Genomic DNA, 26,990 nt, shown 5'->3' with positions numbered 1-26,990 from the left:
CAGAGGTTTCTGTTCTGCTGCAGCCTTCATCTGTCTTTGCAGCCATTGTGAAATATTCTTCCTTCACCTGTCTGCTACGCTGTTGAGGACTTTTTTAGTCTTGCATCACCTTTAATGATTTCTGTCAATCCATGCTCTTCACTTGTCTGGACAATAAATTTGTGGCTATAGTATTTTAAGCTAACCTCTATCCATAATTTTAGTGTGAAGTTAAACCTTCTTTCTACCACATGCTGCATTTGTATTGTCTTTTACCACTTCCACAACATTAGCCACAAACCTCTGTATTTGTTGTTAAACATTTGTTTGTGCTTCTCTCCCCTCCCACTTTGATTCTTGCAAATTTTTTATATGTTTCCCAACACCCAGGATCTAACTCCATAATAGGTCAATACAGTTCTCCATCTACTCACATGTACAGAGAGGAATGATCACATCAGGATCATCTTCAACTTTCCTGCTGTGTCATTCTTCATTTTATTACCCAGTCAGAATTGTACATGTTGCCCATCTTCCTGCCCATTAACCTTCCAGGACAAAGGATGACATATTCCCTGCTTCCAGAGATGTGCCCCTGACAATCTCCTGGGTTCCCACAGTTTGCTAAGGGTGTATCTCTGCAAGCAGGGAATCCCAATCAACTGATTGGCAGTCTCAGCCCCAGAACTGCAGCAGAGGGAGGTCAACACTCTGGGGTAGTCCCAGGGCTGTGACCACCCTGGCTGTGGTGGATTTTGAGACAATCAATCAGATGATTGGTGCCCCAGCCCTGGGACTGCACTGGAATGTCCTGGCTTTCTCCAATTCCAGAGACAAACTCCTGGGATGCCCAGGGAACATCTCTGGAAGTGAGGGAAGTCAGGGTTTCCTATCTGCAGAGACACACCCTGGAAATCTGCAGAGCAAGTCTCTGGAAGCGAGGAACCCTGAATTTCCCTGCTGCAAGAGACATGCCCCAGAGATTGCCAGGGGAGTGTCTCTGTAAGTGGGAACTGCTGGGTAGGCACTCCCCAGGCCATGGGTGACTGGTGCTGCCTTAGTCGGGGGGGCATGTGTCCCCCCCCATGACCAGTCCCGCTGACCAGAGGGGGGGCGGGTCCCCTGTGGGTGATCCTGCGGTCCAGGGGGAGGGTCCCCCAGGCAATCCCATGACAGCCGATCACTGTGGCTGATCACTGTGCTCTCTGCAGCCACTTCTGGGAGTAGCTGCAGCTGCTTCTGGGAGCAAGCGCTGGCCACAGCCACTCCCAAAAGCAGCTGCACCGAGTGCAGCGATCGGCCAGCACTTGCAGGGGGTGCACTGGCATTCCTGCTTCCCCCCCTGCCCATCACCTAAGCGGCGAGTACAGCCATCAGGGGGTGCACATGCACCCCCTACATGTTGCCACTGATCTAGGCTCGAAGGGCCCAATCCTGTGCAGGAATTCCCAGGGCATGCAGGACTGGGCTCTTCAATCCCAAGGAGTGCCTTCCCAGGGTGGCAGGAGAGTGTGGGTAGCCCTGGGCTGCTCATGCTTTCCTGCCATAAAGCAAATAGATGTCCACAATAATAAAGCAGCGCAATGTATTACTACCTTCGTCACAGCCACATTGTGACACAACAAAAGGTATGGATACCTAGTTGCTCTCATATGGCAGCCCAAAGGCCAAAGAAAGCAATGTCTGTTTTTACCCTCAGGGATCTAAATATAGAAGAGGTTTAGAATTTCTTTAGGTCAAAGTGTCAAAAACTACTTGGACTCTTATCCCAAGTAAATGGAAAAAGAGCTGTGGGCCTAACTGGATAAATGCACAAGATATGATATTAGGAAAGATAAGACAGACTCAAAGGAATGGGGAAAAGGATTAATCAGCACATAAAGCTATATCTTGGAGGTCAAGAAATATAAGGATAAAGTGGCCGTATTTACATGTGGCACACTGTGCAGTTGTTACTGCACAATACCGTCACCGCACAGTTGTTTCCTGACACTACTTTAATATTTTTATTAATAGCCTTGACATAAAAAGTTAGAGTTAATTAAATGTGCTGTTGACACAATGTCAATACAGTGGCCAACTAAGATGCCATCCAGGTAAACTGGGGTAATAGAAATGGGACAAAATTTAGTAGAACAAAATGGAGGTCATACATATGGGCACTAATGGCAGCATTTTTTGCTATAAGCTGGAGTCATTCAATTGGAACTCTGGAGAAGGAGCATCCAGGTACATTAATTGATCACAGGACAACTGTGAGCCACTAATATGATATAGCTGTATAATCCCAGGATATGTGGTGTTTTTTGGCACTCCGGCCAAAAAACGTTGCCTACCCCTGTTGTAGAGAAAAGTCTCATTTATCCTAAGCCCCATTTTCAAGAACTTCTAACTTTTCAAACAACTCCATCTTTGCTCTGGCATTTAACAGTGTCTATACCCTGCCTAAAGTGATTTAAAAAAAAACAACAACTATAGTACAATTTAGTTTGGCTGGTTTTGAATTATTCAAGTGACATTTTTATACACAGTGATCCAAACTTTGTCTTTGTATGTATGAATATATGAAGCCTTCATTTAATTTTGCTTCAAAAATAATTTTGATCATTTTCTTGCATCTTTGTAGGCATCTGCAGACACTTCAGTGATGAAATATAGGCTTTGCTATCTCTGGACAAATCAGATGAGAAATAAAGGAGATCAAAAATAAAACAAAGTTTTCCTTACCATTTGAGAATTTTCTTCCTTTTCTTTTTCTTCAAAGAATATGGATATTTGTCCAATATACTAAGTTACTGAATCTTTATTTTTGAATAATTAAAAGTAGAAAAGTCAGGCAAGTTGCATTCAGTTTTCTTCCACTTAAGATATGATCTAGCTAGCTATACATATACATATTTCAGTATCAGTTTGACCACTTGTGCAGTAAAATCACTACAGTCCCGATTTAAATATTTGCAATAAGGTGATATTATTTACAATAAGACCTTATTTACAATAAAATGATATTATCTCTCTTTGAACCTGTGAAAGGGCTCTACAGTTGCCATGTTAGGTTTAACTGCTTTATGGTCTCTTTACATTACCAAGTGGCACCTCAATCAAACTGAGTATTAGGCTTTTCCTAGGTAACAGTTTGAGCTGTGATTGTTGTGGAGTTACAAGTTCTTTCAATTTTTGCACACTTAATTTTTCAACTCTTATGTTGTTTACATGATCAGTACTTCTTGCTTCTGATCCAGCAGCTTTACACTACAAAAAAAAATCCCACTAAAGCATGTGCAAAGAATTAAGCACTGGTTCCAAACTAGAACACAGATTTCTTCCACTATTTTAAAAAAATTCCTAATTCATGAATAACATTTATTCATGTAAAAAGTGTATCTTCTGCACATAAATATCTGAGCTGGATTTGCAAAAGGGCCAAAATCCCAGGGCTACAAAAAATTGCATTAGACTAATTCACATACACAATTGATGCAGTTTTTTAAAAATAATGCGTTTTTTAAAAATAATAATGTCAATTTAGTCTATGCGTGTAAATACCCAGCTTGTGTATTCATGTGTATTTATAGAATGGTGTGTACAAATCAGGAATATATTAATGCATATGGAACTGTGCTATACCCTTCTAAAAGCTGATTCTGTATATATCTCAAATTTGAATCCTCTTTGTTAGTTCAGCTGAGATAACACCATGTAAACTTTACTTGGAACCATGACAGATTCTCCCCTTAGATGCATGTTCACATCTGCCACTGCTTTCAGTGGGAGCTTTCCCCTACAACCCAGTGTAGGAATTTCTCCTGTAAAAAGTGAGACGTCAGTCTTGCTGATCCTTGATATGGTGAATCAAATTCAGCCCTCCAAGTAAGCAAGTGCAAATCCACTGAAGTTGATGGGATTTGAGCATCTTATGCCACAAGTACATTTAACCCAAGGCCATTATATTTAAACCACAATATAGCGCTTGCCTTTTTAGTAACATTATCCTCTTGTCAGCTTATATTAACTGCTTATCCATCATTGTACAAAGGTAACTTGAATAACCTGTTTTCATTACTAAAAAGGCTTCCATGATATAATTTTTAAAAGGTCTGAGGGAAAGTCTGAAATATAAATTAGGTGATGTGTCCTAAGAGAAGTGCTAGGGCCTGTGGGACACAGAAAAATAGGTACACAATGATTAGCCATGTTTCATTCTAACAAATGTTTTCGCCGTTAACAAGGGTGGGAAAACACAATTCTCTGACCAGGTTAATGAATGATGTTATACTACAGGTCAAGAGACAGTTCTAGCACTGTGTTTTCAGTAGGCTTCAGTGCCACATCACTACATAAAAATACTCACTAACATAGGTCTTCATGTAATAAAAACAATCTTCTTCATGTTTGATCTTTTCCAGCAACAGGAGGATTTATATGCTTTGCTGTACTTTAACAAAACCTTTTTTTGACTAGGTACCTTGCTCAAAAAAAGCTTTTTTATAATGACAATTTTGTTGAAAACCAGTACTGGAACAAAATTCATATTCTGTGAATATTATTCCTCAGCCATATTCAGAACTTTCTTAGCACAGCTACTTTTTGTGGTCACTTCTCTAACTTCTAATATGCCACTGAAGCCCTTGCTGCTATATTTCTAGGACAGGAGAAAATCTAATCAGCTGTTTCAAAAGACTGAAATTTGCCATGACAGCAATAACTTTAATAGAATGAGTATTTTTCAAAGCTTGCCAACAATCTGATTTGTGTGGAACCGTCTGGAATGCCTGACCTCTGTTCTGAATCCTGTTGCCCTTCCATCACAGTGGGAATTTGGGATTAAGTTGGGGAGGAATTGCTGCAGTTTTTGCTTCGACCACTGGGGTGGTTATACACATGCTCTGGGAGGCAGGGCAGGGGGGAGGCATAATTAGAGCGGCTCCAAGAGCCACTCCAATTAAAGCACCTGAAGCATCATGTGTATCAGTGTCCCCATGCTGAAAAATGTTGCTGAGGGTGCTTTAACTAAAGCTCACCAAGCTTTAAAACATTTTTTTAAATGTCACCAAGGTACCACCATTTTCAGCATGGGAACACTGATACATGTGATACTGGAGTCTGCTGGAGCGCGGTAATTACTACACTCCAGCAGACTCGATTAAATGAGTCTGTTCTGATGTGCTGTAATTACAGTTCATCAGAACAGTCTTGATGCATGTATACAGGCAACCTAGGGCTTTGTGTTCCTGCTGCGGCTGCGAGGTATGTCACCCTACTTTCCTGCTTCCCCTGCTACTTTAGCAAGGCATAGGCAGCCATTAGTAGCTTCATCTGAAAGCAATCACACTGCACTAGGATTGGAGAAGGAGCTGCCAGGGATTGGGTTGGAGGGCCACTTAAGGAGTGTTGGTGAGCTGTCATGGGCCAGGTGTGGGGGAGCTGGCCCAGCCCAGTGTGGGGAGGGCGGAGGCAATTTTGTCTATCCATCCATCACTGGGCCCATCTGCCTTGCACCCACTGCATGGGGCACTGGACAGAGCAGGTGAGCAGGGTCTCCATGAAGACTGGCCTGGGACCCCCGTAGGCAGGGTGTGGCTCAGGCCAATCTCCTTGGGGACACCAACTGTTCAGCCACCCACTCTGTCCAGTGCCCCAATGGTGAGTGCAGGGAGGATTGGCAACAGCAGGCAGGCAGAGCAAGCCACCGCTGCAGGGACTGCCAGGAAGCCACTGTGCACCCAGGGATGGCAGGACTGGCCACAAGTACCATGGCCCAGGCTATCCCCACACCTGGACCAGCCAGAGCTGAGGGACCTGCCTCAGGCCAGACAGAATCCCTTGGTGGGCCAGATCTGGTCCATGGGCCATATTTTGCCCACCCCTGAAATAGACAGAGGGAATGGAGAAAAGGACCTCATAGAAGGGAAGAGAATGGGGAACTGAAGGGATGAAGAGCTGTGGGAAGATAAAAACTTGAATAGGGGACTCTGAAAGGGAAGAAAGGAGGAGAAAGGAAGAGCACAGATGGCAGCAGAGAACGGAAAAGAGAAATCCTGCAAAAGGGACAAGGATAAGGGAAAACCATACCAAGAGAGATGAAGAGGACACACCAAAATTAATAGAAGAGTAGAACCTTAGAAGGAGGGAACCGTAGGAGGAGGATCTGGAAATACAGAAGCATGTGATGGGAAGAAACAGAAAAGTGCGATATCCCCAGATGCCTTCAGTATTTCTTGCTTTTTTACTCATTTTTATTTTTTACTACCTTGGTTTCTTCTAACTTTCAAATTTTTTTTCTGATTTCTTACACCATACATTTGAGAAGTAAGGAGGTTCATTGGGAGTAAAACTTTTTTAATGCCAACGAAAAGTCAGTTTTCAACAGTGAGTGTACTAACTGCACACCCTTCATTCCACTGTCTTTGTGCAAAGGCTGATATGCACATGGCCATCAGTTATTTTCTTGTACAAATCTGTGATTATACAGGCAAATCTGTGATTATACTAGCTCAAGCATGCATGTTCAATTTAGCATATTTTTTTTGGAAGTTTAGACCCCAAACATTTTTTAAATAGCCTCAACTTGAAGTCCCACCCTGTGGGAAACCATAGACAAAGTGCCTTATCATGCCTCTTTTACGCATATCCAGGAAGTGAATTGCAGAGATCGTAAACAGGAAACAATATAAACTGCAGGTTACCATAGATAATTCATTACTCATTCTCGATATGTTGTAAGTCCCTTTAAATGAACCTGAAATGCAAAACTCTAGCACTCTTGGTTCAGAGATGATACCTTTCACTAGACCAACTAAGAAATTGCCAAAAAAAAGGTTTTATTTGCAATTTCTTAGTTGGTCTAAAAAAAGGTATTATCTCTGAACCCAGAGTTCTAGAGTTTTTCATTTTTTTTTGTCTCAGACCAACATGGCTACCAAATACATCCCTTTAAATGAACCTTGGTGTTTTCTAGGGATGCGAGGAGAAAAGAATTATGTTTTGTGCTGTTTTAAGGATTGTTTTTGTTTGAAACCAAAGACTGAAATCCCTAGATTATCCCTAGGTCAAAATGATAGGAGGGATCCCTAGAGACTTACAGAATATCCTGCATCCCAGAAGGTGGGAGTGCCAGGCTAGCAGGCATCCCCACAGGGAGATAATAACACATTGAAAGTAGTGAGTCTGCTATTCACCTTTAGCTCAATTTAATCAAAGTCAGAATTTAAGCTTACATCACGTAAGCATGGGCAAACGCCCAGAATGGATTTATGTGAGATACGATACAGAAAATAGCTGCTAACAGGTGTCTCTCAGTCCCAACTCTTACCTGGAGGGCAATCCATATGGCATCTTATGTTACACCCAGGTGTGTGGGTCGTGCAGCCCTGTCACACCTGATGGAATATAGTTGCCAACTACCACAATTTCAAATAATGCAATTCTGTATCATCACTTGTGATGATACAGTCCTCCCCTTTCCGCCACCTCCCAGAGATGAAAAGATGGATAAAGATGCTGTAGGAAGCAGACAGTGCTCTCTCTCTTCCTCTAAGGACCCAAGAAAGGATTTATGTGACGGAAAGGGGAAAAGAGGTATCCAGCACACCAGCTTCTCAGGGTGTGTCTAATCTCTCCCTTCCCTTTCCCTCCTGAGGGCTCAGTCTGCTCATCCCTTCTCCATCTGTACAACATTCCACCTGGAAAGGAAGAGTGGGGAGAATGCCTGGAGCTGCCCTTTCCCCCTTCACCCCAGTGGGGTAAACTATAGCTGCTTCAAGCTATGGAAGGTATGAGTAATCCTTGCAGCTGCCAAAGGTGCAACAGGTAATGGGCTTGTATGTATTTATGAGGCAGAATTAATTATTAGGATACGTGGTTGGTAGAAGTAGATCTGCACAGCTGATGTAGAGGCAGACTTGGGGTTGGGAGGTGCAGAAAGATTTGCTGGGCTACAGAACAGGCAGAAGTTGGGATGGTGAGACAAAAAAAATAGTTACTGTATTAACTCAAATCCAAGTCAAGGTCATTCCCCCACAATGAACATGGGAAGAGAAAAAAGCCTTGTCTTAGATTCAAGTACCGGCCCAGAGCAAGGGGAGACTCAGCTCCAGCTATGACCCCGGGCTTGGGGCACTTGTGTAGCGGTGGAGGGGGCACAAGGTGACAGGAACATGGGGAAGATGATGCGTTGGTGGGGGTGCATGGGGGAAACAGAGCATTGGGAGGAACAAGCAGGGGAAACCCACGGTGTGCAGCTTAGGGGAGCACAAGGGAGACTGCAAAGCCTGTCTCTCTGCTACCTTCCCCTCTGCTATCTTCCCCCTCCACAGCCACTTGTTCCCACCACTGCTTACCTACAGCTCTGGCTCTGGCCCTACCATGGCCAGGCCCAGAGCTGCTGCTTTACTTCTCCCTGGCCCAGCTGGGCTGGGGCTATCACCCCTGAGTGCCCCTGAGCCAGAGGCAGAGCGGCTGCAGAAGATAAGCAGTAATGGGGAGAAGAGCATAGGGGGACAGGCAGCAGGGAAGGAGGCACAGGCTCAGGGTAGGGCAAGAGGAAGGAGGGCAAGTGGTGGGGGTCAGGCACAAAGGGGAGGCAAGTGGCAGAAGGAAAAGATGATGGGGTGCAGGCACAGGCATGGGGGAGTCGGGGGGGGCATATGGTGGGGGCAGGTGGTGGAAGGGGAAGGGACAAGCATTAATTTAGCATTAAAATAGGCTAATGTGCATTAAGCATCACTGAAAAGCTGAGCCCTTTAATTAATTAATGCTCCTTGAGCATGGAACTGTGGGGGGAATAGGCTGGGGACCTTCTGGGAGATAAAGGTCTCCCAGCCCAAGCCCTGCAAACATGGGGCTCAGGCTGGGAGATAAGACTCTCCCAACCCCCTGATCCCTAAGCACAATGCCAGAGTGGAGGCTGGGAGATAAAGATCTCCCAGTCCCCACTGTGTGATTGCGATCTGGAAGCAGGAGGACATAGTCCACCCTGGACTCCTGTACATCCCAGCAGCAGGCAGCTCCCAGGGGCAGGGAGCTATCTTTCACACCCTGGTAGATGGCTACAGATTTGGCTCTTGGCCAGGAATCTACACGAGCTCTATGGCACTGTTACTAATGCCGAGTAAATTTGCTACTTGCATTCGCACATAGCATTATTACTACTTGCATTCGCAAATAGCAAATTTCCTCAGGATCAGGGAGATTTACTGTGAAGTAAGGATCTGCATGTGTAGACCCATGTGCTTACTTCACAGTAAACTATGGTAATATGCCATTAAGCCTCTTGTGTAGACTTGCCCGCCTTGTGATTTTAGAAGAGTTATGGCTTCATAGAGCAGGGAAATATCCTAATCTTCAGCTGACTCACCCTCCCTTTCCTAATTAACTAAAGCTGAAATCTTAGCTGCTGCTGAAGACTGTAGGGGGACAGGTGGCAAAGGGGTAGGCACAGACATGGGGAAGCAGGGGGCAGATGGACATGTAGCAGGGAGCAGGGGGAAAGTAACAGTGGGGACAGGGAGCAGGGAAGCAGGCATAGGGACAGGATGGGAGGCAAGGGATAGGAAAGGCAGGCAGGGAGAGCAATGGGTAGGGGTCTGGCCCTTTGCCCCACATAGTCTCCATGGATGGATCTATGACTTTGAAAAGAGCTAAAGAGTTTCCAAGGCTCTGAAACAGAAAAGAGATCAGGAGCAGCTAGCGATCAGCAAAATTGCCCTAAGAATAGTTAGCTTGATTAGTGGAGCATCACAACTGTTAAAAAGGAGAGACAATAGTCAGTACCTCTGAATCAAAAACAATGAGCCATTAAGTTAACTGATTCCCTCAGCTGCCTAAATAGTAATGCAATAGGTGCTGAACTGTGGAAGAGGAATCAAAGTAGGGTTCTTCTATCCCAGGCAGAAAACCAGCTTCTTCACTAGATATATATGATTCAATTTTGGTAGTGATGGTGGGAGGGATTTGGGAGAAAAGGAATCTGTTGTATGTGAAAAATACAGTACCTGGTATATCATTTCTCTAAGGTCAGATTCCTTCAGCAAAAGATGAAGATGAGAGATGGGTAGTGGTAGAAAGAACTGTAGGATACATAAGCTGGGTAGAGCTTTATAGGGCTTCATCCTGCAGGCCTTATGACAGAGATGTATCTTAGTGAGAGTTACAGTTGTGAATGGAAGTAAGGGCCAAAGAGTTGATGTGAATTTTGTATAAAGAAAGAATGACACCCAAAATCTGTATCTCTGCTCTAGCAGGATACTCTTTTGAGGGTACAGACCACTAGTGCAACACAAATCCAAGTTCTGGTAGATTTATCATTTAATCACATTCAGATCCCTCTCAATATTAAAACTTACCTTTGACTGGTAGCACTAGAAGCATTCTTGTCTAGGAGTATAAGTAAGTTTATACCCCGCACCCTACCATATTAAACATTTTAGTCATTCCATCCTGTTTTCTGCCCTTAATAAATCTAGTTGTATTTCTTCTTAGTCCTCCGCTATTTTGAATGCATTGTACCATGCTGTTGTCTGCATGATTGAGTCTTTTGCCTTCTTCAGATCATTTATGAAGATGTTAATTAAACAAGCAGTATGCAATACTGACCCTCAGGACCCCCATTAAAATTTTTGCTACAACTAGATCCAATGCCATTTGCAGAACTGCTTGCTGTGTAAAATCTGTTATTCCCTGATTCAGGCTTCTCTTATATACAGCATGCTGTACAGTTAGTCTTTTGTTGGTGTACCTTCCAAGATACTAAGTGGAACTTCACACAAGAAACGTAAGCAATGGTAATCCTTGCCATGGTCTAATCATGAATTACCTAATAGAGAAGTTGGGCTATAAAAAACATTTAGTATATAGTGATATTAAAATAGATATAGCCAAAAAGAGAAAAAAAGGGAATGCATCTTACAGATTTTTACAGCTGCCACTGAATAGAAAAGTAAATTCCTAAAAGGTAAATGAAAAAAAACCTGTGTGTAGTCTCTATAATTTGTAGACAACTTCATTCAAAGTGAAAAATGAAAATGAAGTAATTATTGTAGAAAGTCAAATAAAAGTGTAATTATTCTGCTTGATGCTCAGATTTTATTACCCCAAGTGAACTTCAGTAAAAACAATAATTATCTGCTAAAGTGAACGCAATTGTTTCCCATTCATTACAAGGTTAGTAGTGTTCACATTGGTACTTTTATATTGCTCTCAATATATTTTAGGTACACACACTTTCATTTCAAGTAAATCTGCCTTTTAATGACTTATTCACCGAGCATTCAAAACCAAGAACAAGAGAAAAAATATAACTTAAGCATCTGTAATTGGAAAAGTAAAATACAGGGAAAAAACTCAAGCATCTGAAATTACAAGTCAAAAATAAAATAAACATAGAAGCAAAAAAATATTTACCTTGAATTCTTTTTCAATGTTGGCCAACTTAGCAAGCTCATTGCTGAGTTCTAGAGCAGTGAGAACTGGATCTTCACTGGAGAGGGACAGGTAGGCAGGACTAGCCAACCCTTTATAGGCATTTATCCTTGACCTGGAGTGACTAAAAGAATCGTGCTTTTGCTTTTCAGTGCAGTCATTGCATTTGCAGAAATAGTCATGAGGTCTCTCTATCCTTGCTCCCTTCAGTAACAACATGTGTACAACCTCGTATTTCTGGCAGTGAGCAGCTAAAATGATTGGGGTGATATCAGGAGAAAAGCGGGTGCCGTCTTCATCATAGGAATAAAAATCATCATCCTGGAGCTCCTGCTCACAGGGGCTTAGAGTCAGTCGCTTATTTGCTGCAAAACCAGGATGATTCAAAATTACTTCTACTATCCTAATATAACCCTTGCTGATTGCAAGCAGCAAGGCATCTCCAATTCGTGCCAAGTTCTCTTTTTTTAATAGAAGTTCTGTCACTTCCAAATGCTCATTCCCCACAGCAAGCTGCAAGGCATTTTGGCCCATGTAGTCAACACAGTTGACATTCAGTGTTTTTGACTCCTCCAACATTTTGCGCACTACAGGAATGTTCCCATACTCTGCTGCATCCAAAAAACGCTCTTCTTCAGCAGTGAGGCTTGTGCCCCTGTTGTTGAACATGAAAGCTGGGCCTCTAATGGCTTGCCGCCTTCCCTTCTCTCTCATCACTGTCATACGCCTCAGAGATGGACTTCCTTCAACATATCTAGTGGGAAGAAAAGATAAATTATTTGCAGAATAGCAGTCCTTTTGTGGGCTTGTTCTTCCCCTGCAGCTACCAGGACTCGTGACCTATCTCCTCTGTCTTGTGTCATTTGCCCATCTGTCTGCCTATATCTCTCTCTGTTGTGGTCCTTCAATCTTCAAAAGCTGGTTGGTGCAGGAGGGGTTACAAACCACTAGACTAGCACACGGATGAAAAGTATTCACCGGCTCCTTTTCTAGAGACCCCTTTCTCATCCATGACTAGGGTATTTTGTTTTATGTGCAACACCGCCTCCTTTCAGAAATATTGTTAAAGCATACTCCAGCATGTATACAGGGAAAACAGAATTTGCCATACTAAATCAGACCTCTGATAATCAAGTTCTTTATCCTACCCACAACAGTGGCCTAAACCTGATGGTTTAGAAGGCAAAACTCAAACAAATCATCTTGTACCTTGCAAAATGTGAAATGGTTTACATGAGGATGAGAAGAACCTTCCTACTTCCTGACCACTTTACATGGAAAAGACTGGTTACACATCTTTTACCATGAATTGCTATACATGTGCGGCCAAATCTGGAAGATTTTACTCAGTATTTGCTAACTTCAATCTGAGTATGGCTAGGTAAAGACTGAGTCAAGAAAACAAGCAAGGACTCTGGATTTGCTTTGTAGTATTGTGGTGACTGGTCACAGAAACACCTGTAATAACATTTTACTGAGTGACAGTTGATATGATTTACTAATAGAAAAAATATTTAATAACAAACCATGTTTTTATTATTATGGTGGCTGTTATTATTAAGGTCGACTAACACTTTCCAGTATAAGTCCCTGTGCCTAGTTACTTAAGATTTTGCTAACATTTAACCATTGGTCTGAAATTTTACATGCTGTCTGATTTCCCCCCACCCTTTTTATTTTTAATTTCAGCCACAATAGAAAAAAACACTTCTGAGAATGAACCTAAGGGGAAATATCTTTTGCTGTGTTAAATTCTGGCAATCTTTTCTTGGAAATGTTCTAGTGCCCCTGTGTTTTGAAATAGGGACATGAAATTTGGCTTTGGGGGGCCTTTTTATCATGGATGTTCCTCATGAAAATTCACCAAGATTTAGTCAAGTTCTAAGTGTTTAAAATCAGACAAATCAATTCCAAATCCGCAAGTCATTCAAGAACTATATGTGGCCCTGCTACTGGCAATGGCATACCTCTCCATCCATGGCTGATTGCCAAGTGGGGGAGAGGGGGGTCCCACAGTGGCTGACTGCTGAGCCCGGAAACACCAGTGGCGAAACCAGAAGTGCTGCGAGGGACCGAGCGCAACCAGCACCCAGGGGCATGGCCCACTCCCACCTCCCCCATTGGCATGCCACTGGCATACCACTGGCAAGCATCCTTCACTCCTGCCTGGGCTCCAGATGCTTCCAAATCCTTTGGCGGGTATCCTACGTGCAGGCGCAAGCCCAGAGGCTTGGGGATTGACTGCTCCTGAGTTTCACTTGCCCTTAGTCATATGGCCACAGGAGCAAGCTAGGAAGGAATCTCCAATTTCCCATAAAGTTGGCATATAGCTGAGGTCTTCCCACTGTAAGTGAAAGTGGGCTAACTAAGGATTACCTCCTGCCACGTTCAGGAAAACCACCTTGGTGGTCATTGTATTTCATTTCCCCTGATAAGTGTTAAAAAATCCTCAATTCATACTCAATCAGTGGAGACCAATAGCATAAGCAGGGAAGGGCAAGAGAGGGTGCCAGTTTGGAGGAGGTACACTGCTAGCTGCAGTGAGGCAGAGTGCACAGTACCAACCCCAGGCCTGACTCCAGGGAGGCAGTATGCAGGGAGCCAGTCCTGAGAGCAGCAGCAGCCACTGTCAAATAAAACTCTCCTGTGCTTGTCCCCTGTCACAACACCATGCCATCCCACCCTGCTCTCAGTTGCTTGACACAACACCCCGCCACACAGCTCTGCTCAGGATACAAAACTCACTAGCTACACCTCTGGTAGAAACTTCTTAGATTATAGCAGCTACATTCCCAAAACATTGCACTGGCACTAGTCATACACCAGCCTGGGCTCCTGGGCACCACTGCAGCTCTGGGCTCCTGCCAACTGTGCTCAATCTGGTTCTGGGCCTCTGAACTGAGAGCAAGGGAAATGCTCTTTCTTCTGCTCTCAGTGACCCCTTCCCTACCCATCCCTCCCAGAAAGCACAAATAAGTTGCCTGATTTGAGTAAGCAGAGGGCAGTCTTAAAAAGTGAAGTGGGGAAAACAAATATGGACAAGCAGGTGCAGGGCAGTAAACTGGTATTTGAAGCTTGCAGTGGTAAAGAGTAGGATAGGAAAACAGTGAGCCAGGAAACTGGGACTGGGAGCCAGGAAAGAATGCGAGATTTTCTGTGCAGGAAGTTAAGACAGAGCATGTAGGGTAAAGATCAAGATGAAAGGAGACAGGAAACAGATCTCATACTCATTTGAGGTGTGATGGGAAAACACAGACTGCTAAACAGAGAAAGTGGGACAGGGAGGTGTCAAGTACACAGAGACTGGATGAGGAAGGGAGATTGGGACTGTGAGCCAGTGAGGTTAAGAAGCCTGAACGTGGTGGATCACGAGAGGCCCAGGTACAAAAGAAAGACAAGGGAGATGACAGGCTAGGAAGGAAGAATGCAGACTGGCTGAGTAAGGGGTCTGAGACTGGGATTAGGAGCCTGAGGAGTAGACAGCGGGATTGCCTAGGTGAGGAAAATGGACTGGGATGAGGAGTCAGAAATGAGACAGAACTGGGACCGATACTGGGGCAAGTTGAAGAGATGGGGCAGAAAGCACTACTCAGGAGAAGAGGACAGAATAATAATGTGTGCCCAGTAGAACACACCCGCTCCAGAGCCCAGATCGGAATGCAAAGTTCCTAAGTCTCACCCTTCCTTTACAGCCAGCAAATACATCAGTGACACTGCGGCAGCACATCCCACCCCTCTCTGATCTAGGCCCATATAGGATGACAGCCAGCTATTGCTCTCAGTTTCTCTGTGAGCTGAAGTGCCAGAGGTCTGTGTGGTAGTGCATAGACTCGACCTGATGATGACTCATGTGGGTATCCATATGTTGCCACAGGTTGGAATTTCTGGGGGGGGGTTTCAGTTTTAAAAAAACAACTAGAAAAATATACCCCAAAATTTTACATTAAGATTATATGAAGGTACAAAGTCAAATACTCAAAAGATAAGAAAGGTAACAAATTAATTTGTTTCCCTTGTGTGTATAGTTTCTTTAATTACATAAGCACAACCATTTTTTCCTAGGACCCCTGCCTTATTCAGTGCATACCATGTACGTGCTCTGGGATGAGTCGAAGATATGCAGTGAAAGGGACTGGTGTCTGTAGGATAGCTGCCTCACTTGTTGCAGCAGTTGGAAGGAGAGAATAAGGGAAGTACAGTGAATAAAGGGAAGGGGTCACAAAAAGAAAAAGGATGGTTTTTCCTTGGTTAAGGCCCTGGAGAACAAGCCCAGCTTCTGCCACAGAATTCCTATGTGATGCTGGACCAGTCATTTAAGCCAGGCTCTCACAGCTGGTCCCTCAAACTTAAGTTCCTTATTTTCTGGGCATCTGGATTGAGACCATGCAGTCTAATTTGCAAAAAAAATCACCACTACCAGTTGTAACTAAAGTCAATGGCAGTTACACTCTGAATGTACAAAGTGCTATGCAATCCAAAGTACTCTGAGAAAATCAGATCTTAGGCATCTCATACTGGACACTCAAAGTTAGTGGACGCTGATCACTGTGCCTCTTTACACTCTCTGTAAAAAGAAGAAAATAACACTTCCTCATTTCACATGGATGTTACTACAATAAGAACCATAATGTCCATGAAGCACTTTGAAACCACTGTCATCACCATCCTAAAAAAGGTAATGAAGAAATGGATATTTCTGTCTTCCAAGTAAGTTTTAAATACCATGCAGTAAAAAAGGCACAGAGTTGCATATTGAACACTAAGGAGAAAACAAAATATAGACTAGGCAGCTCCTATTGAAGTGAGCACTGCATATTTTGTGCTCTGACTAGTAAGGATTAGTGTGGAAAAAACTGAATATGATCATATACTTAAAAACTATCATAATAAGTATGTACACAGGGTCATAACAGGTTTCTAATGGCAACCTTAACTGTGCTTGACTTCACAACCTTAATAACATTCTTTTCAACACAGTTTATACATATATACGTATTGGTTCAACTGTACTGCCAATGTTCAAAGAACTCCCTTTGATATCAATGGGAGTTCCCTCAAGCAGCAGCAGTTCATTCAGATCTAATGACTTAGTTCTACAAAAATAATTCCATTCATGATGTAGAAATTCAGGCTGGTGTACCAGCTGCCTTGGCTGCATTATATTTAGCAAAACATAAAATCTTTATAACTTCATCAAAGCTATAAGCATAATAAAAGCTAGTCTACCCCATGTACATTTTAGTTAACACAAATTTGCTGTTCCATTGCAATGCAAATGATGAGATTACAGTATTCATTACCAAGGGCAGGCTGCTTTTGGGACAAAAGAATTTGATCTTATATAAATTTTCAAGCGTGATTAGTATTTTTGGACTACCACAGCAACTTGTGTGGCATTGCACAGTAAGCTTTGCTAAAACTCATATTTACCTTTTGTAAAATGTGTCACAATTGCAATGCCAAACATGACAGAACCATTCTTATTCATTCCTGAATCTCTTTGCTTATGTCTATTAAAAAAGGCTGCCTTACAGAAAGGATTTGTGACTATGCATGTTAAGATCAGAACCGATTTATAACCGATAGCTCAGGCATACTTCACAGGTGAAGGCATTTCAAGTACAAGAGTTTTGATTCTGGAGAATATGTGGTGAACAGTCACAGTAAATTATTACCCTATTACACTGAAATCACAAAAAATTGGAAAATGGCTGTTCCGTATTTACTATTTAAACAAGATCTTAATTAAGGGATTACGTTCCCACCCTTCCTTTCTTCCCACCCAGAACATGATGTTACACAGGCTATATTTTTATACAAATGACTGTAATATGTTTATCATTGTGTGTGTATGTATGTGTGTGTATATAATGATAAACATATTCCATTACGTATATCACATATATACAGATATATATTCTATACATATATATAAAAAAATACTTTGTCAGTACCTTTAAATGACAAATAACATAGAGATTAATTAGCTTATTTTGAATCTTTGTTCCAAAGAGTTTCTAACAATTTACCCTGCAACCCATGTATTTTTTACAAAATAAACTCATAAAAACAAATTCATTTCCCAAACATTCAGTACAGTTTTCAATACACTGTTAAATGCGACACTTTTGGTTTCCATTCTATAGATCATTCTTTCAAAACTCACTGTCTGCATGAGAAGACTCATTTTGTTTATGTAGGAGATGCATCCTCCAAAAGGCACACTATGGAAATACGTTTTGTCAATAAGAAAGATACTCAGTAATAAATCTTGTAATAAACAGATATATTTGATGTGACTGAGATGCCTTTTAAAAATCAAGATGAAAACTGTATTTTATAGACTAGAATAGTCTCGGGATTTCTGAAAAATCAAGAACAAGAATTTTTGCTTGGTGCAATATTACCTGAGTACATTGCTAAATGGCCAGATCCAGACAAATCTTGCAGTTTCAAAGAACTTCTTAAAGACAGTGGACATTTTGTCAGAATAAGGTACAGATATACATACATAGTGTGTCTCCCATTCCATTTTCTTTTCTTCCATTTTTATATTTAAACTACCACATTTTTAAGGCAATTCCAAGGATTTTTTAACTAAAATTTTGTAATATAATTTTGAAATGTTAATGTTTTAGTTTTGCATTTTTGATAGCATTATACTTATATCCCATTAGGTATTGTCAACACACATTTTTCATATACTGGAATCAGACCTCCAGAAAAACATGAGACTAGGTTAAAAATTGTGAGATTTTAATCTTCGTTCTTCTTTAATGCACCTTCTTTTTAAGCCTTTAAGATTCACATTTTCAAGCTTCTCTATAACCATTTAAGTTAAAACTACATAGGATTCTCAATCTATGCTATCACGTGAGTCCAGGAGCTGGAAAAAACATGAAATATTGTAAAAAATAATAAAAATCGCAAGGGTTGGCAATACAGTCCTAATATGTTCTATGTAAAAAATATCCTATCATTGCATGAGGGAAGTCATGAACAGGGGTGTACTGCTAGTAAGGACTAGTCCTAGCACAGTGCTTGAGTAACCACATTGTTCAATATGCAGATTCAGAGGCAGAAAGAGTAGACAAGATGGAACCTGACCCCCATCCATAGATTCAAGACAGCTACTGAACCTTTCTCCAGCTCCTCCTGTTAAAGAACAGTAGCATTTTACACCATTACACACCAGCCCCATGCCAAGAAAAGGGCATCATTGTATATATGGAGCCCCACCCCTCTACCTCACTCTCCAAACCTCTGTGGCTGTTCTGTACAAAGGTGCCTGGACTCCCAAACCCACCCTGATTAGCAGTAAAATATCGATTTTGCTTCATTTGAAATGCACTACAGTTGGAAATCTAGACTTGTCTCTAAGTGCAAAGCTATGTATAAACTTCATTGACAGACAGGAGGAATTTCAATAAGTCTGCATAAGTTAAACTTAGTGCAAAATTTGACTCAGAGTTTCTAATACACAAGTTTTTGGATAACGGCAAGAGACAATAACTGCTTTTGTGCAAAATAAAAGTAATGTATTTCTGTTGCTTGAAATAACTGGCTAAGCAGAATTTATTTTTTCACATTACTTTAAGTCATCGTTTGCTAGCACAGGTCCAGTCCTGTACTCCTTAGATAGACAAACTCCTTAATAACGTGACAGCTTAAAAGAATAAGAAATGCAGAAGCAGACCTTAAATTTTTAAGAGTTAACCTAAGCATAAATAATATTACTCAAGCAAGCCCCAGTCTCCAATTTTTATAATACCTATCTCACCAAAACACTTATTAGCTTCTAAGAGTCAGGTTGTGATTGAAATATTATTTACGGAGAGTATGAATCTCCAATTTCATGACATAATCCATGGTGATGTTTTCCTGAAATAATGCAAATTGGGGACAGGACATCTCCACCTTTCCTTTGTGTCATGTCTTACAGCCATGCTGTAAGAAAACAGAGAGAAAAACATACTTTTTCCAAGACACTAATCCTAATGAGATACACTAGAGAATTCAGAAGCAATGATGATTATTCTTGTGTAATCTGCCTGATTCACTATATACCAATCAATGTAATAAAATAAACAAATACAAATATCCTACTTTATAACCATTTTTTTACAAAATTCATCATCTTTGAAACGTAAAAAATAAAACACGCTAAATAAATCCCATTTTTTCTAGGCAAACACTCTCAAGGTCTATTCTGCCTTGTGATCTATCTGCATGCCTAACATTTACCATGGCATTAAGAGTCTGCTACCTCACACCTGAATGATCAAGTCTGCTACTGAAGTTGAATTTTCTCTTTACATGGGTATAGTGCTACTGCTATGCACTAAGCTAGAAATTTCATATTTAGTAGTAACAAGCATAGCACAGGGCTGAAGAGATTAATCAGTTGATTCCTCTACTTTCACAATAGAATGTTTCAGTGACAGGTGTCTACCCCTTCAGCACTTCAACTGTACCTTTTCACCTTCAAACTTGCCCAGCTGTGACAGAAATAAATCAAAATGCATGAAAAATGACAAAATTGTGGGAAGTGTGTTTTATTGATTGTTTTGTCATCCCTGGCAGATTTTAGCGTTTTAACTTGCTTTTCAGTTTGATTTTTTATTGTGTCAACCACTGAGGATAATACACCATTAAGAAAAATGAAAAACAAAGGAACAGAAATTTATGTTCAGCCATAGGGACTCCCTGGCAGCAGGAAGGGCAATATTCTGGCCCTTAGATCTGGCCCTTAGATCCCCAGCACAGATTTCTGTGTATGACCTAAAGAAATAATTGCTGTCCCCTCTCAATTAGTCAGTAAAGGGAGAAGCGGCACCTATGCAGTGGTTGACACAGTTGCTAGACAGCAGCAGAATGCTGGGAATCATAATTCTATTCCTGCTGCTGAGAAAGGGATGTGGTCTAGTTGCTACAGGCAGTAAAATCAATCTGTTCCACTTGTCGTAAAAAATAGCATGGAGGAGGTTGAGTCTGCTTTACTGGAGACCAACGTTCTGTTCTAGTTCTACCAAAGTAACCTTGTGCATCCTCTCAGTTAACCTACATTTAAAATGGAGTAAGTGATACTTCATTTACTCCCAACAGCATTTCAAGTCCATATACCTATAAATACCTGTCAATAGAAGAGGTGAACTTTAACTCACAGCCCTTCAGCTCAGTGTACTTTCCCTTAAGGCAAAAAGCATACCATGAGAGCTTCTCTCTCTCATCTGTAAACTAATCACTGGTCATTCACCTGAAACATGGGGCATAATCGAGAACAGCTGAGAGATGTATCCCCCAACCCGCAGCAGTACCTTGTTCAGAAGTAATGCTTTTATCTAAAGTGTCCAGGAAAGTTGCTTATAGAAGTGCTGGATCAGGGTTTTGAAGGCCACGGTCACACCACAGCAGCAAGGACAGGACACAGTGACATCTTTGGGGAAGAGATATTAACTTATAGCAGCATCCCAGTCCCCTCCACACAAATCTTTAAGTCTTTTACCTGTTGTCATTGTCCATTTCAGAACAAAGAACTTCAATGGGAAACACAAGCCGTAATTTACAGGAACAAGAAATTAAGAAATCTAGATCTGATCTGAAGGCCAGATCTGTTCAAACACAGCAAAGGAAAAGGAACCTACTTAGAAAAGGGCCAGGGTAAAGAAGCAGCAGAAAGGAGAACTTTAAGGCCTCCTTGCAGTCACCCCTGCAATTTAGACTCTAGGGTTTCAGTCCACCCAAAGATCAGGGCTGCGATATTCAAAGGAGCCTAAAGAAATTGGGTTCTCAATTCCCATTTAATATGAATGAGAAAGGGTGCCTAACCCCTTAAGATTTCTCTGAAAAGCCATATCTCATAAAATTTTTGCTTTCAATATGGAGATTATTAATATCTTTTGAAATCAAGGTCATAAATAAAATATGAGATTTTAGTGCATATCTTAGGAAAATTACTTTTCCAATGACCTAGAAAAAGTCTAGGAAACAGTTTAGAAAAGTCAGAGGCAGTTAGTTGTGTTAGTCTGAAGTCAGGCAGAAGCTAAAGCAGGGTGAGTAAATGGTTATCTCTAAGATAAGGTGCGACTCCTGTCTAGCTAGTCAAGTGTGTCCAAACAAACATTCAGACTGTGCCAATGATACCTTGAAGGGGAAAAATGTCTGATCAGCAGCTGATCAGTTTGTCACCCTTAAATTACTTAATGATCAGGGTTCACTCTACTAATATGTTTTCTTCCTTCTTTCTGCCATTTTACACAGACTTGCCTCATTCATTTCCTGTCTTGTTTACAAGTCTATGATGAATAGAGCTGTGACCATACATATATAAATGTTGCAACCCAAGCCTTTGTCAATACAGAACTTGGATAGGGTATTAATTTAGGGGCCAAGAGAACTGAGTTCTAATATTGATTCAAGTGCTGACTTGCTGCATAACCTTCGGCAAGTAACTTACCCCTTTTGGCCTGCTTCCACTCCCACCCTTGGCCTGTCTTGTACAGGTACACTGTCTATCATACCAATATTTAAATTATTATTAGTAATAACAATAGTAGTATTCATACTATATTCCCATTTCATATTCATGTGAATATATGTAAAATGTTCACTATATGTTTTAGTTTTTGAAAAATTAAACATACAATAATAGTCCAGAGGAAATGTTTGGCTGATGTACCAGGAGTTGACTCTCTGACTATGAAATGTTAGGTTAGAAGCAGATGTCAAAGTTGGGCACAGAGTTAACAGTTCTTTGTCCTGTGGTCCCCTATTGCTCTGTCACTTCAGGATGCCGCGTTAAGTTGATTAATGGAACACTTCATCAGCCCAGCAGACAGTAACTTGCAACTGCTGCTATGACAAGAGATTTCTAGGACAGGAGTGCAAGAGCTGTGTTCTGATAAGTGACTTCAACAGATGGGGCTCACCACAGGTAAAAAAGCTTATGGCTGAATAACCTACACTCAAGCATCAGCCCATGTCGACATAACACTCATTCCTTAGGGAAGGGAGTATATCAGTGGCTTAGTGATGATATTATTATTATCCTAAAAGTCCAGACATTTAGGTCTCTTGATACCTCGGCCACTGAAACAAAATAAAACTCCTGCAGTAGAAGCCACAGATAATTGTGATGATCACCTTCTAAGCGCTACTCTAATTATTGTTGTATTTTAGAGTCTTCTCTAATGCAATCTTAATTAAGCATTCTTCTATAAATGCAGAACATGTTCTGTTATAGTACATTATAACTCAGAATAAAGTGTTTGTCTCATAGGAATGAAAAATTATAACTGAGAATCCAATTCTGTCCTGAAACTATTAAATACTTGAGTGATCCTCAGAAAACAAAATATCAAAATGTTAGGCTAAACTGCAACATATTATCAAATGACCAAATAATTCTTAGGAAGCGTGCACAACTATGAGTAAGTCAATCTCGCCTTGGTCCCTGGCCTCCCTGAAAGAGAACATATTCTCTCTCATGTGCATGCATTCTAGTAATTCTGTAAATCAGAGCCAAGAAAGTTAGCTTCTCCACAAAACAAAAATAAACGTACTTCAGTTGTGTACTAAATTTCTGTTTATTTCAACGGTGCTCAGTCTTTTTTGTCCAGTGGGCCAGATGGGCAGTGCCAGGTCCATCTGTGGGCTGGCCCCATCCAGCCATGGTGAGAGGGGTGCAGCCCAGCCCCAATCCATCTGCATGGGAGAAAGGGGCATCTGCAGGCAGATGGGGTATGGCCCAGCCCAAACCAGCTGAGCAAGGGAAGGGGCATGACCCGGACCCACAGGCAGAAGCAGGCACAGCCTGTCAGGGTTCCAACCTGCTTGCACAGAGCTTGGGAATTTGGCAGCAGGGAGGGGTGACAGTATTAATTGCCACTGCTGCCCTGCCACTACATTTCCCAACCCATGGAGAGCCCTGCAGACCACATGCCAAGGCTCTGCGGGCTGCATCTGGCCCGCAGGCCAGAGGTTGAGCACCCCTGGTTTATTCCTAGCAGTTCCTGACAACATTTCCATTTGTGAATGTGCTTTTAAAAACCACACTGCCACTGGGACCTGCTAAAGACCAAACACAGCATCCCATAAACTCACAAAATGTGCCTCACAACATGGATGTTTCTCTGCCCGGGGTCTCCTAGATTCGTTACTGTACCCTTTATGGTCTTGGGACCACCAATAGCTAAGAGAGATTTTTACCACACAAAAAGGCTGGAAGGAAGGCAGGGGGGACAGCTTTGCCCAACCCTCCAGCAAGCAGCTGTCCCCACTCACCCACCCACCCTCTCAGCCCGCCAGGAGTTGCCTGCCTTTTTGATAAACAACACAATCATTGCCATGCGGGGGGGGAGGGGGCAAGTGTCTCCCAAGCACAGGGGGGGCTGTTTTGATCCGGAGAGGTCCTTTCCAGCCCCTAATGAAACTACGAAATGGAAGTGTGGTCCGTAGGAGACAGATGGGAGAGGCCTGATCCTGGTAGACTGAAGAGCCCCTCTGGAGGTCCCTGCCAGCCCGTCTCTGGGGCTCTCTCAGGTCGGTCCGGAGGCGAGGCACGAAGCCCTGGTGGGGAGTAGCAAGCCGGCCTCTCGGAAGAGCCGCCATCAAGTTTCCCAGAGCTTTCCTCAAGCACGAAGTTTCCCAGAGCGTCTCCTGCCCTGGCTTGGGTGGCGGGGGAGGATTTGCACGGCCTCTGGAAGCCCCCCCGCCCCACAACCCACCACCAGAGTGCAAAGCTGCGCGGGCCCCCAGCCCTCCAGGGCCGGCGCGGCAGCGGACGGCCGCCCGGGCACGAGGGGGCGCCGGGGGCAGCACCCCTTGCCCGGCGCTGCTTACCCGGTGCAGGGCAGCGGCGACGGCGGGTAGCAGCCGTAGGGCTCCCGCTGGGTTTTCACCGCCCGCGGCGGCTGCGGCAGCTGCGCCGGCTCCAGCCCCCCATTGACGCCTCTCCAGCCCCGGCGGCGGCGCTGCTGCTGCTGCTCCTCTTCCTCGGCGCCCTCCTCGTCCCCCTCCTGGGGAAAGGTCACTCGCCCCTGCTCCTTGCCCCGCCTGCCCTTGCCGGACATGGCGAGGCTGCGCTAAGCCGGGCGCTGCCGGCGCTGCCCCTGCCAGGCGGCTGTGTGCGGCGGACAGCCCTCCCCGTGCACGGCCGGGCCCCCTCCCCTCCCCGGCTCGGCAGAAGAAGAGAGCCGCAGGAGAAGGAGGAGGGGGGAGTCCGGGCAGCTGCAGCAGCTCTGCCCCGCTCCACTCCTCTCCTCTCCTCGCCTCTCGCCGGCGGCGGCCCCGCGGGGAGCAGCTGGCAGAGGAGGGGACGCCGCGCCCCGCCCCGCCCTCTCCGTCCGCTGCCCAACTTGCCGACACTCGAGATGAGGGGCTGCGTGGGGCGCTGTGGACAGGGTGTTCCTGCCTCACGCCCCCCACCCCAAGTGCCCTCTGGGGTCCCAGCCAGCCCTGCTCCTCCAGGAGACGGCGGGTGTGTATGGGATGGTTTGGGAGGACTCTGCTTCTGTTCCTGGCTGCTCGGAGGGGAGGAGATGAGAGTCGCCCTCATCGCCGCAGGGAATCCAGGAGCACAAGTTCTTGCTGGAGGAAGGACAAGCCACTTGGCTGCAGGGCTCTCAGTGCCTCCCCATCCTGAGCATCTGCGTCCTAAGCAATGCAGGATCCCCATCCTAAGCATGAGGGGCTGCAGATGTTTCCTCAGCCTGACGAAGGATGTTTGCCCCTGAAAGCTTGCTAAGAAGAATTTTTCCAACTATTTGAGTTGGCGTAATAAAAAGGTACCGGATTTACCCACAGAACCTTGTCTCTCTACCCTAAGCAGCCTTCATGTGCTTGACACCCCCCACCCCAACACACACACACACATCATTTTTTAAGCCCGTTGACACCGCATTTTGAAGACTGTTCCAAAAGCCACGGAGAATTTAAAACCTTCTATTAGCCAATGCCCAGCCTAAATGGCCAGGGTAAATATTACATGTCTGTATCCATGAGGTTCTGTGTGACCCCCAAGCAATGATGGAGTTGGGGATGGTCCTGCTTTTGCAGGAGATTGGACTAGATGACCTCCTGAGGTCCCTTCCAACCCAAATTTTCTAGGCTGCTGTGATGCCACTGTCATTCCCACAAGAATGTCAGCGATATGTTTCAAAGCAATCCAGTGATAAAACAAAAATCTTGTGCACTGATGCCTGAGCTATATTTTATTTTCTTTTTTTCCCCCTCCTGCGGTGGAAAATTTGTTTCAATACATGTTAAAATAAAGAGAGATGGATGTTTTCACTGATGAGAATACAATTACAGTCTGGCTTACCACATTATTTTAAACAGGCTGAAAATGACAGGGATAGAACTAGAAACATCGTGAGGATGTTAAATGCCTCTTAAGTGTAATGGATGCTAATTGTGTTTCTTTGTATAAAGCCTCTTGTATGAAGACCATTTATAAGGAGAATACAACGTTACACTTCCTTTTGCTCTTATGAGGTTATTATATTATAGGCCAAATTATTTCCGTACAATCAAGCAACCCCATGAAGGTTGGCACTGTTGCAATGAGTGTAGAATTGAGCTTCCTAAAAGTTTTCCTGTGGAGCCTATACAGTCATCTATTTATGTTCATTACCATCTACCCATTCCCCACCCTATCTCCATTTTTCCATGCTGCAGACAGTATATTTTTTCTTGCTTTTAAGTTCTTCAAGGCCTACTGTAGCAAACAATATGAGAAATGAGAAAGCCCAAAAGTTCAGATCCACTGCCACTGAAATTAATGAGAATTTTACTATTTATTTCAGTGGCAGTAGATTCTAGTTCAAAACATTCCCCCCTTAGACAAACTAGTCACTTCCAACTTCAGAGCATGCAAGATTCCTCAGCAGCCCCTATAGCGTGCTTTGTTTTCAACAGGGGTAAAGATTGTGATTTGCTTCTTTTCAATACATAAAATGTGATTTATAGAATGTGTAGGCAGAACCAGCTAAAATAAAGTCAATCTAGTACTGCTAGCACTTTGTCGAATCCATTTTTGCTTTTGTCAGTTTAATTAATTATTTCTTTTTAGCTATTTAAATTGTTTATGTTTGCTGTTGGCTTCAGTGAGATTACATTTATTGTAGAGCAGAATTTGGCTCAATCTTGGGTATATACATAACAGATTCATAGAATATTGATAAGATAACTGCAGTAGTTTAGAACCACATAGCATTATTCATAGAAAACATAAAAACATTAAAGCCAATTGATATATACTTTATCAGAGTTAGTCAAGCAGTGCAATCTGTTGGCTCAGAACTCAGCATCCATGAAGATACCCACTGACTTTATCAGCTCAGCATCTCCTTTTGCATTCCTTATCCAGGAAAGATTCACATTCTAGTCCATGGACTACAGGTCCAAACCTTATACCTCAGCTATAGAACTGTACCTGCAAACAAGAAGAAGATATAAAGGTTTAGAAAGTGCTTCTCAAAGATGTGAATAGAGTAAGGGTTTCAAATGTCATTCTTTTTTACAGGAATAATATTGTCATTATTCTTAAAATGCTTATATTTACTTTAAAAAAACCCGATTCTTTGTTAGTGTAT

At 42.9% G+C, this 26,990-nt stretch overlaps 1 protein-coding gene across 3 annotated transcripts in view; it reads right to left on the bottom strand.

Moving 5' to 3' along the window:
- The window catches only part of TRPC3 (transient receptor potential cation channel subfamily C member 3), a 73,054-nt gene extending 48,495 nt beyond the window's left edge, over positions 1-24,559 (bottom strand). For 2 of the 3 annotated variants that reach the window (XM_019522067.1, XM_019522068.1), the window contains exons 1-2: positions 24,238-24,559; positions 11,380-12,151 (exon numbers count right to left, since the gene is read on the bottom strand). In XM_019522067.1, coding sequence (XP_019377612.1) covers positions 11,380-12,151; positions 24,238-24,467 — 1,002 coding nt within the window. In that variant the 5' untranslated portion in view covers positions 24,468-24,559. The remainder of the gene's footprint in view (positions 1-11,379; positions 12,152-24,237) is intronic. The other variant, XM_019522066.1, reaches the window with a different exon arrangement.
- Between the last annotated feature and the right edge of the window lie 2,431 nt (positions 24,560-26,990).

Source organism: Gavialis gangeticus, unplaced genomic scaffold (genome assembly GCF_001723915.1).
Source record: "Gavialis gangeticus isolate Ggan-Ray unplaced genomic scaffold, GavGan_comp1, whole genome shotgun sequence".
Taxonomy (NCBI): domain Eukaryota; kingdom Metazoa; phylum Chordata; order Crocodylia; family Gavialidae; genus Gavialis; species Gavialis gangeticus.
Note: the sequence above shows the minus strand (reverse complement) of the source record. Positions and strands in the feature narration are given on the sequence as shown.